We start from the raw sequence: 16,686 nt of genomic DNA on the forward strand, positions 1-16,686 counted from the left end.
AATAGTAAAAACTATCTTTAGTTAATATATTAAACTATTATGTGTATATGTATATACACATACACACACACACACAACCAGACATAATAGTTTATGTTAAATAAAACCATTTTATTATTGTATTTAATATAACAAATGCAAGAATAAAATTTGTTTTAATAACTTATTATTTAGTACAATAAATTATTACATGTATATAATAAATAGCCGAATATCTGTCCTTTTAAAAAAAATCGAATTAAATAAATAAAAATGTGTTTGTGTGTTTATTTATTTTTGTGTGTTTTTATACACACATTTTATTATTTTATATTCTATTATATTATTTTTTTTTTTTTTATTTTTATTTTTTTTTATTTTATTTTATTTTTTATTTTTTATGTTTTTTATTTATTGTTATATATATGTAATTCTGTCATATACACCACATATATATATTATATATATATATATAACATATATATATATAATATATATATATAACAATATATATAATAAAATTATACTAAATAATAGTCATATTTGTCCTCAAACTATAGCTAAATACACTTCTGCTTTCTCACACACATGCGAACAACCTATTAAATTAAAATATAAGCAAATAGCTTTATAAAGAATTTGCATCTAATTCCTTCTGTCTTTTTTGATCTACCTATACATTCTAGGAGGAAAAAGTGAGGGTTAGTTTTATATGACTCTTCCTGACATTGAGAACATTTTACCCATAATTCTCCTGGATGCGATTGCTGTTACATATTGCCTATGTTCTAGGCAAGTTATTTTTGGGAACTTGGTACAGTGTTTGAACATCATGGCCTGTAGAAAGACATTGAGAGCATTGTCTTCTGTTAATGAAACTTAATGTCCAGATGTATAAATGGACACTTACTCATTTTAAACTGGTTTTTATAATGCTAATTTCCCAGTAGAGTTGGACTAGATGAATCTCACAGGGTCATGGGGGGTCAGCAGGGTAGAGTGGACTATGGAAAAAATAAAAAGATGTCCCTACATAGTGCTGAAGGTTTTTCCACTCATGTCCCGCTAGCTACGTTAATATGACCGACTCCTAAACTGTCCAATAGTTGACCGCCTTTGTAGCCTACTAGCCAATCCTGGCTCAGGAGGCGGGGCGTGTGTGATATAGATGGGGAGAAACAACCGCTGTCCACAGCCGATTAAAACGGAAAAAACGGGTGAAATAGAATTTGTGAGATGTTATTTAGACGATTTTTTTGTGTAGTGGTGTAGTAGATGTTGTGGATATACTTAAAACATTTAATATTTTAGCTGTTTATGATTCTCGCTATCATCAACAGACCGCTATTGAAGACGCGCTTTGACCGGTTTGTCACGTGATACATGTTACTTTTATCAGCGAGGTATTAGCTGGACTAATCGTATTCATTTACGATGAATTGTTTGGTGAATGCAATTCAGTCCTTTTTTTTATAAATGCATCAAGCGTATTTTTAAATGTAAATCAAAAAATCAACCCTTAGTATGAATAGATTCAAACGATTCTAGTTTTACATTTGCAAATTCCTCCAATATAGCAATAATCGAGTTTATATTTGAATGCAGCTCAATGGGAGTTTCGCTTTTTGGGCCTCAAGAAGCCTCCTGGAGGACTATACCAAGAACTAGTTATAAGCCAGCACCATTTGCAGTCTGGTGTCCAGTAGCCTCATTTCTGTGAACCATGTGACGTGTGTTTACATCCTCTCAGCTGTTCCTCAAGAAAAACAGCGCTGGATCGTTAACGCCACGAAAACCTATACATCACACAACAACAACAGTGCGCTCAAAAACACAAAGCCTAATGTGCATCCAGTGTGTTTAGCTCGTGCAAAGCCCGAGACCGATTCATGGCTTTACAAAGGTCAGTGAACATTGTTTTTCCGCAGAGATCATGCCGACATTTTTGTTTTGTTGCTTTGCGTTGATCTGAGCAAGCTGCGGAAGATGTGCACGAGGCAGACATTTAAATGCAAACCTACTAACTTGGTTTAACGCACGCGAAAAAGGCCAAAATGGCTGTTTTGTAGCATGCACAAATGTGTTATTGTCTATTAAGTGGTTTGCTGTGCCAGGTCAAACACAATGCCACCGACTTACTGGTTTTCCCAGTCCTGCAGCGTTTACATGTCATCTAACACCGAACAACTCTCATTTTATTTTAATCTGAATTACAGACTAATTCAGAAAGTCAGAGGTGTTTTTAACCAGATGCTCAAAGTTAACCAATACTTAGCCTAAAAGAAAAATAATAACAATAGCAGTGTAACAACTGGCTCTGAAGCTTTGTTTTTTTTTTTTTTAAATAACTTCCTTCCTTTTTTTTCTGTTCTTTTTTTTTTTTTGATCGTTAATTGCACAACACTCATAATAACAAAGACCAGATGCACGACACACTGGGTGCATTTGTTCATAAATATTTTAAATGTCAAGTGTTATTGCATAACCCTGTTAATAAGATCTCTGGAGTTATTGAATAAATAAATGCATGCAAGTCCTGCTCGAGAGATTATGGCGGATCTAAACACGCGAGACGCTTACATTTTCTCTCTCTCTTATTTTATTTTTATTTGACTACCACATCTTATTGTGTCGTATATAATGTATCGATGTAATCAGCACGGCACACGTCGCTTAACTCAGTTTTGTTTTCACGCAGTGCGGATATGTGCTTTATAAATGCTTTAACTCGACTGCGGCGTAAACTGTAGATCTGTATGTAAACAAACAAACGACCGAAAGCGTCGCAAATACAGGTTTTCTGTTCACTATCGACAAACACATCAGCCAGAATACGAAATTATTATATAGTGTTTTGGCATCATAATTGTTTAGAGATTAGTGTTGTTGTGATGTTATGGCAAGCGGTATTAACATTTATTCCATACAACTAACTATTTTTGTTACTAGTATCTAGTACGCAATTTAACAGTGACAAATATATATTTTCAGTTTCATAATAACTGCTCCTTAAATACAAGTATTTATTCATGAAGACTGCTAGCAGGCCTACGTATTTTTTTGCTGTTCAGTAGCTAGTTAATCAACGTTTTCCACAACATAATTCTTTGTTATTTGCCATTAAGCTCTAATTACATAATGGAATGGCTACTTTATAGTACAATTAAAAATCTTACCAATCTGAATACACACTTGTTGGCTCTCAGTCATCAGGGATATTGAATCCAGTCATGCTGAACTTCTGTCTCCTCCACAATTTTGGTCTTGATATCCAAACTGTCAACAGAAAGTGAATTATTCTAAAATTTCTTCCATTCTACTATCGTAAAAATAATTTAACACAGTTCATTGAATAATCTCATTTGCGTCTTTTTCTGTGCTTGTTCTCTGTGCGCATTGACACAGTTTTTTATTATTATGAAAGTCATCACGAGTCTCAATCAACGAGAGCATTTGGGATGGGCCTAAGACTGCAGCAGCGCTCACATGAATGCTCCCCATTAAATAATTTTGGCGTCAGCATTCACAGATCACTGTTATTTTGAACAGAAAATAATGCAATATGCTCGTAATCATGACTTCATAAGTGGGAAATAGGAAGTTTCCGATAGCACGTGAAGACAGCAGAGAAGCGCTCTCACTCACAGTGTAGTGGATCGTTTTGTTAACTTTGTGGTTTTGTTTTTATTTGATTGCCAGATTTGGGACGCAGTAACACATCAGGCTGCACACCTCTCACATGCATATTGGCCCACCTCTTCCAACCGAGCCATGGGATTACACGGATCCACTAAAACAGAACGCTTTGGTGGTCTGCCTACCCGCCCGCTCAAACTCGCCCTTGACATCAATGTTGTCATGCAACACTCTGTTGCGTTGGGCATCATGACTTGTTTTTCGGAAGGTCTGTTGAAATGTTATAAGGCTCAAACTAATAACGCATAAATTGTTTTTACTATAAAATATTTTCTATAAAAAACATAAATGCCCTGGCAGTGGAAAATAACTTGTTTTATATTTAGTTTGATTACATTAATGTTATAAGTTGAGATTTACAAGAAATATTTTAACTGCTACTACGTGAAAGGAATACTGCTGTAAAAAAGCACCTTATTTGTTTAAAGTGTTTGCAAACTAAATGTTACAGTATTGCAGTTTTGTTCATATAGCAGCACTTTTAAATGAAAAAAGTGCACAATACCCTACTTTTGAATGCATTATTGAATTTTGTGCATAATGCGATTAATCGCGATTAATTGCAGACAATCATGCGATTAATCACGATTAACAATTTGTATTATTGCACAGCACTTGTTAATAGCTATATTTTGCCAGATGTAACTTGGCTTTAACTTGCACATAAAGTTATGCCAGTTATTATTTTATTATTATTATTATTATTATTCTTTGAATTTCACAATCATGTTGGTCATATTTCACCACAAAATGTCCCCTGCAGGTCGGGTCATGCTTTATTGGTGTGTTTGGTTTCTCTCTGTGATGACACAGTTCTTCTTATTGAGGCCTGGAATGAATCCACTGAGAGTTTGTGGCTTCTGCTTTCACTGGGTCAGACAAATGGTGCAGGAGTCAACATGAGGCCATCAGCTTCCATTTAAAATATAGACTATTTAAACACATTACAGACTATTTATTGCACAGATATTATTTGAACTGAACTGAGCTGGATGATGACATCACTGAATCAATGATGAACTGACATTAACTGTTTACTATTGTCCTCTTGCATTATTGACACTATTTTCCTGTTTAATACTGTAAGGTGGCTTTGACACAATCTGTATTCTATAAAACGCTATATAAAGAAAGATGACTTGACTTGACTTGACTTGACTTGACTTGGCTTGGCTTGGCTTGACTTGACTTGGCTTGGCTTGACTTGACTTGACTTGGCTTGGCTTGGCTTGGCTTGGCTTGACATGGCTTGGCTTGACTTGACTTGACTTGACTTGACTTGACATGGCTTGACATGGCTTGGCTTGACACGTGTGCTCATGAAACACAACAGCCTGAGGACAGCTGTATATTATAATGGGTAGCTGACATGAAGTTTAAATTTTTTCAGAAATAATGAAGACTATGTAAATCAGACAAACTAGGCCTGCTTTAATTCATATTTTAATTTCATTTGAAAAGCACAGAGGAATTGTAAACAGATTAGTTCTGGCAGGGCATCAGCGTTCTGTGATAATGATGCAATTCTGCAACCAGCAAGTTTAGACATGTTAATGACGGATCAGCTCAGCTTTATAACAAACTGTTCCAGTTCATTGTTCCACTTCCAGTATTAACTCCATAACAATCCAGCAGTTACTCAACTTAGCTACGAAACCAGTTTGCGATGACATGAAAACCAGCATCCTATTTTTATATCCAGTATTAATGGCTTTATTGGTTTGTAGTGTCTGTTTGTTCTAAAGAATGAGCGCTCATGTGATATGTGCTGTTCTCTTTTGTAAGTTGTATACTGATGTGCAGAGAGTCTCTGTAGGGTTGCAATCAGGTCTTGTACAAAACAGAGTAGGAGGTTTGACCCAGATCCCTCCCTGCAGTATTTTTAGTGCAGGAGACTGAAAGGGCAGCATTACAGGAAAAGGTTGAAAAGGAAGACAGATGCAGAAAAGAAGAACAAGGAAATAATAGGGATGTAGACATAAATAAAAAGATTTTAAACCCTGTTTTGTGGCTTTTGATCTGGTCAAAAGTTTGAGATAATTAAGATATTTTAATTTTTTTGACATAAGTCCCTTATATGCTCACCAAGGCTACATTTATTTGATAAAAAATACAGTACAAACAGTAATATTGTGAAATATTATTTAAATGTTTAAAATGATGATCTTCTATTTGATTATATTGGGCTGCTTAATATTTTTATATAGAAAACATGATCATTTGTTTTTATATGATTCTTTGATAAATAGAAAGTGCAGAAGAATAGCATTTATTTGAAACAGAAATCTTTTGCAACATTATAAATGTCCTTGCTGTACTTTTTAAAACATTTAAGGCATCCTTGCTGAATTGCAGTTAGATTAAATAGTAATAATATATTTTTAACTATATTTTTGATCAAATGAATGCAGCCTTTGTGAGAAAAAAAGACTTTTAAAATAATTAAAACATTAAACAAATTAAGAAAAAATTAGTTATTCCAAACTTTTGCATAGGCGATGTGTATAAAACTTTGAAAAATGGTCTTGTTTGCATGTGAAAGTCTCTGGGTTTTCATGCAAATCTGCAAATTGACATCTGAAAATGTCACTTTGGGGGCTCTTGAAGATTGAGAACAACTCCTTCTAATCCTAGCTGTTTCTGACTAGCAGTTGCAAGTAAAAGCCTGTTTGATTTTTAAAAACGATGTAAAAATACTATTAAAAATAAGCTGTTCAATTTCAATAGGAAGTATGTCAACACAGAAAATGAAACCAATTTAATGGGTTCTTTTTTAGATGGATGGTTCTTTGCAAAGCCATCCCTAATTGGAGTGGAGAATGGAGACATTTCGATGTACAGTAATTGGGCTTTTCTTGAACTCACTGAACCGTTGTAAGTAAATAAGCCTCATGTTTGTTTGTTTAAATCCAGATCTAGTTCAGGTCCATGAAAATCCTTGATGTTAAAGGACTTCAGCTTAACTCAATTACCAAACCAGCAAATTCTGCCACTTTCTAAATGTCCTGTCTGCAGCTCAAAGACCAATTCCAGACTTGCTTCCCTCTTGCTTTGAAAGCCTATTCAGTTGTTAAGTGCATAGCATTTCTAGGAAGTAGACGTTCAGATGTCCTGATTAATAACTGATTTTTTGCTTTTTCCATTTATTTTATTATCACTTGAGACATTTAGTAAGACTTCAGGCTTGGACTTCTGCTGCTTTCTGCAGTATTAAATCTGGTTGCATCAGGCAGGTAACATCAACAGTAATTGAGTCATATCAAAGTAATATATCTTTTATGTACATTACTATTATTATTCTTGCTCATACTTATGTTTAGGGATTTAAACAAACTTCTAAACTATATATATATATATATATAATATATATATATATATATATAATATATATATATATATATATATATATATATATATATATATATATATATATATATATATATATGTATAATATGTAGGAACTAGTGCTGTCAAAAGATTAACCGTGATTAATCACATCCAAAATAAGTTTTTGTTTACATAATATATGTGTGTGTACTGTGTATAGTTAATATGTATATATAAATACACACACATGCATGTATACATTTCAGAAAAATATGCTATCTTTATATATTAAATATATTTTTTATCATTAATGACATTTAATAAGGCTTCAGACTTGCTTTCTGCAGTATTAAAGCTGCTTGCATCAGGCAGGTAACATCAGGTACATGCAACACCTAGCTGAAGAATCAAAGCCAGCAGGTATCAGGTGGCACAGACGCGCTCGCGCAGCATGGCTCCTGTTTTCAGGAGAGAAGGGTAAACTGAAATGTGTGAGAGCGAGAGATCTAAACCGTCACCTTTTGTTTTTCAATCCTCAGATCTTGCTGTAGCTGAGAATGGTCTGAGGTGATTTGTGTGGGACACAGGCATCACGACTGGGCATCCCTGCAGAGAATCGCTCCGGCACTTTCATCTGGATGTGAGGACCGGTCTAGGTATCCGTCTCTCACCTCCTCTGCATTTTTTTTTTTTTTAATTCTTTTCTCGGTAGCTGTGAGGGGATCATGGGGGGAGCAGTCAGTGCTGGCGAGGACAACGATGATTTGATAGACAACCTGAAGGAAGCTCAGTACATCCGCACAGATCGTGTCGAGCAGGCCTTTAGGGCCATAGACCGTGGAGATTATTACCTGGACAGCTACAGAGACAATGCCTACAAGGATCTGGCGTGGAAGCACGGGAATATACACCTGTCAGCGCCATGTATCTACTCTGAGGTGATGGAAGCACTGAAACTTCAGCAGGGTTTGTCTTTCCTGAACCTCGGCAGCGGCACAGGATACCTGAGCACCATGGTGGGCCTGATCATAGGTGAGAACCCCTCTGATAAGGTATTAATAAAGACAATAAAGGAAACAGCAGATATTGAAGATGCAATTTATTTATATTGTTTATTATCATTTAAAAAAATCAATCAAAAGAAAAACAGAAAATTATCAGAAGAAGAAATAAGAAATTTGCACTCAAAAAAATAAAGAGTATTTTAGGACCAATCAGAGGTTTGCATTTTACGTGCAATTTATTTAATTTAAAGGGGTGCTAATATGCTCTTTTACTATTTCAACTTTAGTTAGTCTGTAATGTTACTGTTTGAGCATAAAAATATCTGCAAAGTTACAAAGTTCAAAGTCCACTTCAAAAGGAGATATTTTATTTAACAGAAATCACTTTATAATTAATCAAAGTTATGATTTTTAGTTGGAAGAACATAAACATAAGAGTTACAAAAGTCACATAATACATTAACATTTATTTTAGGGTCAGTAATGTTTTGAAAGAAGTCTCTTATGCTCACCAAGGCTGCATTTATTTGTAAATAATATCATAAAATATTATTACAATTTAAAATAACTCTTTTCTGTTTGAATATATTTTAAAATGTAATTTATTCCTGTGATTAAATCTGAATTTTCAGCATCATTACTCCAGTCTTCAGAGTCACATGATCCTTCAGAAATCATTCTAATATGATGATTTGCTGCTTAAGAAACATTTCTTATTATTATCAATTTTGAAAACAGTTGTGCTGCATCACATTTTCTGTGGAAACCATAATACATGTTTTTTTATGATTCTTTGATAAACAGAAAGTTCAATGAACAGCATTGCAGCATTACTTACCGTCACTTTTGACCAGTTTAATGCATCCTTGCTTATTGAAAATATTAATTTCTTTCAAAAACTATGCAAGATACAGCATAGTGACACACTGGCAATTTTTATACCATTTAATGCAGAATCTTCCAGTTTTCATGTGTTATTAGCTGGAAATGTTAATATTTCAATGTAATATGTTGGTATGTGACTGATAATAACTGAAAATAAAAGTGTAGTATTATATCAGTGATTCTCTATTATTATTTTTATTTGCAGGTCCGTTTGGAGTAAATCATGGTGTTGAGCTACACAAGGATGTGGTGGAATATGCAAAAGAAAGACTCGATGAATTCATTAAAAACAGCGACAGTTTTGACAGGCATGTTCAACTCTATTTTACATTCTTTCTGTAGATTTAAGTGTGAATGTAAATATTCTATTAAAAAAAATGTGCTGGTTTTGTTACAACTATATATAGTGAAATTGCTTAAAAGCATTTGTTTTAATTGCCAGCCGTCTCCAGGAAGGTAAACTGAGTTTGAAGAGAGCAACATGAGTCCTACCGCAGTTCTGTGGTTAACTTCAGAGATTGCTTTGATTTGAACTTTGATTTACTCAGCCCTGCCCATTAATCTGCCATGTGACACAGAGAATGCATTAGCTAACCCCAAACCACAGTCTCAATGAATAAATACTTCAAGCGGCCGTCAGCTCTCTGCGGTCTGCTGAGCGATTCACACACCTGTGGGAACACCTGTCACAACCAGAACCACTAGCTCAACTGTCCACTTCAGCATTGCACACGCAACCAGCTTTCCCTGAACGCCCTCCCCGGCGTTTGCCACTTACAAACATCTGTTTTCGTCATGCACCAGAGCGAGCAGCGTTATTGAGGTCAGGAGAGAGTCGTAATGATGTATCAGACAAAGCACTGACACTATTAAACAAGCCATAAAAGAGCGTTTCATAACAGAAGGCCGTGTGCCATAAGGTTGCTTAATCAATGTAGTTGAGCTTTGGGAGCTCGATATCTGTTACACGTCTTGTCGAGTCTATGACTACTCAATAAAACTGCTGCTAACCAAATAAAAACACATATGGACTAATGCTAATAATATACTCAATATCACATTTCTCTTGGCATCATATCAGTTCTCTACCAGTTAAATAAGGAAAATTGCTTTTATTCATACATAAAAATAGATTTGTACATTTTCTGAAGGAAATGGGGATATACTTGCCTTTGCAAAACTCGCCGACATAATGCTAGGCTGTTGCCGGTTTGGTTGCTCTGTGGTTCTTTCGTTGTCACGTTAATGATAGCTCAAATTATATAGCTAGTTGAAAAGAGGTGTGCTATTACTTCTAAACGATTTGAAAAGCAATTTTTGCCTGGTGGACAATAAATTTCGCAAAACATCTGCATCTAGAGGCCAAAATATATTAGAGATACAAGGTGGACTCTTTTATTTAAAAAAACTTTTTTTTATGTTAAAAATTAATTCTATTATTATTATTTTTATTAAAATTATCATTTTTATTTAAAAATTCACTATTTTTAAATAATCTATTTTTAATTACTGTTTAAAAAGGTACTCTTTTTAAATTCAATAATTTTACACTTTACTAATTTTTAGTTTTTATTCAAAAAGTTAATATAATTTCATTGCATTCAAATGCATTTATTATTAACTTTTTTAAATTAAAGACAGTACAGTTCTTGAAAATTCTTGGAATCACAAAAATAATTGTGGTTAATTTAATATACTGACACTCACAGTTTCTGATAATAACAAAATGAAAACAAGCAGTTTTATTAAAATTACACCAAAACTCTAGCATAATCTGCTTGTTTACATTTTTATTTTAATTTTTTACAGAAACTGTTATCATTGTAAAATAGTGTGCTTTGACTTCAAGTCAAAAAAAACACATAGTAGCACACTAAAATCAACTGGAAGATGTTAGCAGCTGTGGGATTTATGAAAACAGACTGTAATATATAGAAATTGTGTTGTAGATGTTTTAGAAATGGATATCAGTGTTATACAGTAAACATGTCCTCTCAGGTTTGAGTTCTGCGAACCACACTTTGTGGTGGGGAATTGTCTGGAGATTTCCTCAGACAGTCACCAGTACGACCGCATCTACTGCGGAGCTGGAGTTCAGAAGGACCACGAGAACTACATGAAAATCCTGCTGAAAGTCGGAGGAATTTTGGTCATGCCGATAGAAGATCAGGTAAAACACAGGGTGATACATACAGCAGCCCTGAAATCACTCACAAATATCTGAATGTCAGTAGATAGCAATATGAACCCAAATGTCTGCATGTTTCAAATGCAGCAGGATCTTTTCTCATCACTAATTTACATTTCTTCATCTTTTTTGCTTGATGTCTTTTAATTCCCTGGTATTTGGTGATTTTTGGGGGGGGATTTTTGGATGTATAATTTCAGTTATCTATGGAAGCCCGTTTCCGCCACTAAATAAAAAATAAATGTTAATTGTGACTTTTTATCTCCCAATTCTGACTTTTTTTTTTCTCAGAATTGTGAGATATAAACTCTCACTTCTGACTTTATAACTCACAATTGTGAGAAAGAAAGTTAGAATTGTGACAAACTCAGAATGATGTTAGTTCTCTATGGAAACCTGTTTCCGCCACTAAATAAAAAATAAAACAAGTCAATTGCGACTTTTTATCTCGCAATTCTGACTGTATTTCTCAGAATTGTGTGATATAAACTTGCAATTCTGACTTCTTTTTTTCTCTTAGAACTCTTAGAACTCACAATTTTGCAGGATATAAACTCGCAATTCTGAGAAAAAAAGTCAGAACTGTGAGATAAAAAGTCGTTTTATTTTTTATTCATTGGCAGAAATGGGCTTCCATAGTTCTCTTCAGGTTCACACCAGTGTTATTGTTAATTAAAACTATTAAAAATGTTTTTTGTTAACTGAAATAAAGATTAAATAAAATATAAATATTAGACGAAAACCCAAACTTAGAATGCATAAAATTTATATTTGAAATGTTCCCTTGGCAACTAACTGAAATAAAATAAGTTGAAGTACTAAAACAAATTGCACAACTGAAAAAAAAAAAAATCTAAACTAATAAAAAATTACAAAATAAACAATTAAAATGGAAAATATGAAAATAAAAGCTAATTTAAAATATTAATATTATAACCGTATATAAATAATACTAAAATAACACCTGTTCACACATGTGTACTAGCAGAGTAAGCACAGTTTATCATATTAAATATCAACATGTTCAACTAATGACAAACAAAACAAAAAGTCACAATACTTACTCTTCATTTTATATTTTATCATTTCAAGCCAAATGCCTTTTTTGTGAAATATTCTGCTTGACAAGTGTACTTGTGCTTTTATTTCAAATAAATGTCACTTCAATCATTTTTAAGTGTATCTGTAGTAATCTATTAAAATTTGCTTTAGTAGAAATTGGCATTTTAATTCTAGAAATGTCAGTCGAGTAGAATTATCTTTTGAAAGCCTTGACAAACCTATAGTAACTGCTTAAAAGAAGTCTATGAAAAATTGCAAAGTACATCTTTTACTTATATTTGGCATCCAAGAAGTTATAATGAAACAATAGTGAAAATTGTCATGAATGCAATATTTATACTGCTATATAAATGCATGGTGTTGTAGAACAGTATATCTGTAGTTTCATGATCCTGTTGAGCCTCATGTCTTGCATCAAATGTTTGAGCTCGTTATTAGCGCGGCGTCTCTCTCATTGAGTGTTTGTGTTGTCGCAGCTGACTCAGATCACTAGAACCGGGCAGAGCTCCTGGGAGAGTAAGAATATCCTGGCCGTGTCATTTGCTCCTCTTGTTCAGCAGAGCAGGACAGAAGGCTGCAAGCCTGAAGCTGTGGTGCTCCGTGAGTCTCCGCCTCTTTTATGACCTCACACTGCTCTGGCCAATCAGCTACCACTAGGGTGGTTTACAAAGGGCAATGTTACGGACTGATTTATTGCAGATTTCATTAGCTGATTCATTCAGAACAGTAAACAACACTACAGGCAAAACCTGTAACTTTGTTTTTTGTTTTTTTTCACTGGTCAGTCTTGAGATTTTGTGCTATTTTGCTTCTATAACATGTTTTCTTTCAGACTAATGTATTGAAAACATCCAAAGTACACATTATAAAGTGTTTATTTTATCACACCATAGGTGTCTTTAAAGGCAGTTTCCTTAAAAATTTCGTTTTTCTCACGTAGTGATTGAGAAATCTCCACATCAGTAACGCTTGCATAAACTTTACAGTTTTGTATTCTGAAAAATGATTTTTTTTTAACCCATCATTCATCTGATTTACATTTTATTCCCAAAAACATTGTGAATTTTTTCCCCCTGGTTGTTGTTGACAGATAACTTACATTGGGAATATATTTTTAATTCTAAACTGCTCAGACACACACACACACACACACACACACACACAAATAGATAGATAGATAGATAGATAGATAGATAGATAGATAGATAGATAGAAACAAAAATAGATAGAAAAGATTAGTTGGGATACTACATAATTTCAGATAGATAGATAGATAGATAAAAAAATTAGTTGGGACTACATAATTTTTGTTTAATTTTGTATTTTTTTGTATTGAGTGAACAGTTTTGCATATTTAAGTAGATTGGACAGTTAAATTAAGTACACTATTATTTTTTTTAAATGAAACAAAAATTGTTAGATTATGTTTTACAAGAAAATACTATTTCAGTCTTTGTACTTCAAATTTTCATGTTTAATATAACGTTACTTGCCATTTTTTTAATTATTTGTGAAAAAAAATAATAATAAAAAAAATTGTTTCAAAGTAAATCCTAAAAGTCCATTATTTTTCTCGGTGTAGAAACCAAATGTTTTTTAATTATTTTAACATTTTAATTATTTAACAAACAACAGAAATCATTTTTTATTACAGTGTGTCTTTATCCACTATTTAGATTTCTGTTCTGGAAATATATGCAAATGAGTGCATATTCCGTTAGATTATATTTAAACAACCTTTCATCAGACTTGTAATACACAACAGTTGTCTTAATGTACTGAATAATCAGCTGGCGCGGTGTAGTGATATCGATTAGTTTTTACCCTATTGCTTTTGCTCTGTGGTGTTTTAGGTTTAAGGTTTTTAGTTATTAGTTATGAGATATGAGGATATGAGTTTAGACATTTAGCCTTTATAATTTGTATTTTGTTTGTTGGTGATGTGCGTGAGGACTCTTCAGGACCTGGCACGAATCTACATCCGCCGGACCCTCCGCATCCTGACCAACGAGGAGCACCCGGCCCGCAACAACACGCAGCGAGTGCCGCAGAAACGCAAACGCAGGCCCTGCCGCCGCCGCCGCCGCATCAACACCTACGTGTTCGTGGGGAACCAGCTGATTCCTCAACCCATGGACAGCGAGGACGACGAATGCATCGAGGAGGAAAGCAAAGAGGAGGAGCAGGAGAAAGACATTGAGCCCGTCAAACCCGAAGAGCCGCGGGTCAACCATCTGAGAGACAAAATCCTGAGTCTGCCGCTGCCCGAGTCGCTGAAGGCGTACCTGCTGTTCTACCGCGAGAAATAACACGCCGTGAAGAAGCATTAATCAACGATGGTTGTTTCCTTCTCAGACTACTTCTGACCTTCAATTTCATAGTTTTTTTTTTTTTTTGATAATGTAGCATAATTTCAAAATTTAAACAGGGTTGGGCTGCATTTGCAGGAGACGCTGGATTTGATTGTGCTTGCTGTGTTTGTTCTAATGACTCATAATGTCGTAATATTCACATTTTGAATGTGATTTTTCACTTCGGAGGGCCTTAGGGGTATAGAAGCTTGGAGCTCACTTTGTTTGTATTGAGAAGAGTTCCCTGAATGTGACGGGAGCTCTTTTTCACAGGCTTGTATTGTAAGACCAGCTGTTTGATGAAACCAGTAATGACAGTTTTCTTTCTTTTTTAATTGTAGGGAGAATGAAAAACTCGAGTCATTATTTTGGGATTGATTTTTGCCTTCTTTGATTCTCTGAAGCTTTCGGGAGTTACTGCTGTTTATGATGCTAATGTTTTCCATATCTCTTGGGACTGTTTTAGTGAAGTTCATCTAGAGATGTTTTTTTTTTTTTTTTGTTTTTTTTTTGGCCTGCGTTTTGCATTTCTGTTTTTTTCTAGTCACATTTGTAAGTATTGATATTGAGCTCTCTCTTAATAGATGATGTAATTTTTTGCTTGTTCCTTTTGTCTACGAGTCGACCTGAAGACCTAACGCTCCACTTCTCTGCTTGCGATCATAAAATGTAAGAGACGTCACTGTTTGTGTCGGTTTGTAATCGGTGATTTCTCACTGTTGTAACAACTTGTTTGCAATATATTGTCAGCATAAGAAATCTGTGGCTTTATTTTAGTTCTTCAGTTGATTGTAGAGGATTTTGTTTTACTGTGATGTGGTATATTATAGTTTATTTCATTCGTGATTTTTGTCATTTTTCAAAAATACACAGAGACAGATTGAGATATTCAAAAGTATGTTTACCCAAAGTATGTTTACATAGCACTCAAAATCTGCAATATCTATCATTTAAAAAAAAAAAAAATCAGAATCATAAAAATGTAATTTTGTTGTTTTAGAACTGCCCTTATGAAGCTATTAAGCATAACATATATTTGGATATATATAGTACCAAATAACTGATTTTCTATAAATAATTCTGCTGAAATGTTCTAAATATTGTGTGTTGCCTCTATAACTGTTCATAATCTTTTGTGATGGTTGTGCATCTCTGGTTTGTCCCACAGAAGTCCTCCAGGTCCATTTGACCATTTCTTCCTCACAGTGGCTATAGGATGTTGAGAACCTGTTTTAGGACTCAGGCACTGACAAAACCATCATAAAAGACTTAAAATTGATTCTAAAGGAAACCACAAATGATATAAAGAACCAAATATGTATTTTTCAACAAATGCAAATTAATTTGTGTTCTAAGATAAATGTACATATGTTGTGTAGCTTTTTCAGGGCAGTACTAAATATATATATATATATATATTATATATATATATATATATATATATATATATATATATATATATATATATAAATTTCCTATTTTAAGATTTTATCTAAAAACCTGAGTGCATTTATTATTACATTTATTTTATTTTATTTTATTTTATTATTTTAAACGTCTCCATAAAATGTATTTCAATAAACTTTTTTTTTTTTTTTATTAACAAGAAAGATGTAAATTTACATTTGCTAAAATTTATTTGATAAATTTTTTATACTAGCACACAGACATGAAGTAAAAGCCACACATTTTCTTTGATTTTTCGGTGACTTCAGACACCTTAAGTGATCGCCTATCCCCTGTTATTCATGAAATGATGGTGAGAGGGAAACTAGAATGTAAAGATAAAAACCAAAATGATTTTTCATATTTGGCCTTACAGGTTAAGGTACAGTATATCTAATAGATCCACACCAGCACAGTCTAGAAACAATGCTTTGATATTTTTTTAAAGAGTATTGCACCAGCTTCTAATTCAGAATGACTTTAAAACTCATAAAAGAGAGAAATTCATGTGTTTTGTTGAGAAAGTAGGATGACACATTTAAGTGTAATATTTTATTAAACAAACCTTAATAGGTTACAGTTCCCTCCTGAAAATGAAGACCATTTATGACTATTTTCAGTCAACTCATGAAAATGCTCAAAACGTTTGAGATATTGAGAGACGATTCTACATGAGTTTTGAGAGCATCTAATCATTTTAATTATTTTTATTATTTCTTATGGACTGTAAACCGGACTGTTTCTCAAG

General features: G+C 33.6%; 1 protein-coding gene across 1 annotated transcript; it reads left to right on the forward strand.

Moving 5' to 3' along the window:
• The first annotated feature begins 1,588 nt into the window (after positions 1 to 1,588).
• Positions 1,589 to 15,251, forward strand: LOC109072974 (protein-L-isoaspartate O-methyltransferase domain-containing protein 1-like). The gene is made up of 6 exons (XM_042714652.1): positions 1,589 to 1,882; positions 7,542 to 8,034; positions 9,097 to 9,199; positions 10,890 to 11,061; positions 12,618 to 12,754; positions 14,081 to 15,251. Exons 2-6 carry the CDS (start codon positions 7,728 to 7,730, stop codon positions 14,448 to 14,450), a joined length of 1,089 nt encoding a protein of 362 aa, XP_042570586.1. The 5' UTR covers positions 1,589 to 1,882; positions 7,542 to 7,727; the 3' UTR covers positions 14,451 to 15,251.
• Positions 15,252 to 16,686: the final 1,435 nt, after the last annotated feature.

This window comes from Cyprinus carpio, chromosome A24 (genome assembly GCF_018340385.1).
Source record: "Cyprinus carpio isolate SPL01 chromosome A24, ASM1834038v1, whole genome shotgun sequence".
Taxonomy (NCBI): domain Eukaryota; kingdom Metazoa; phylum Chordata; class Actinopteri; order Cypriniformes; family Cyprinidae; genus Cyprinus; species Cyprinus carpio.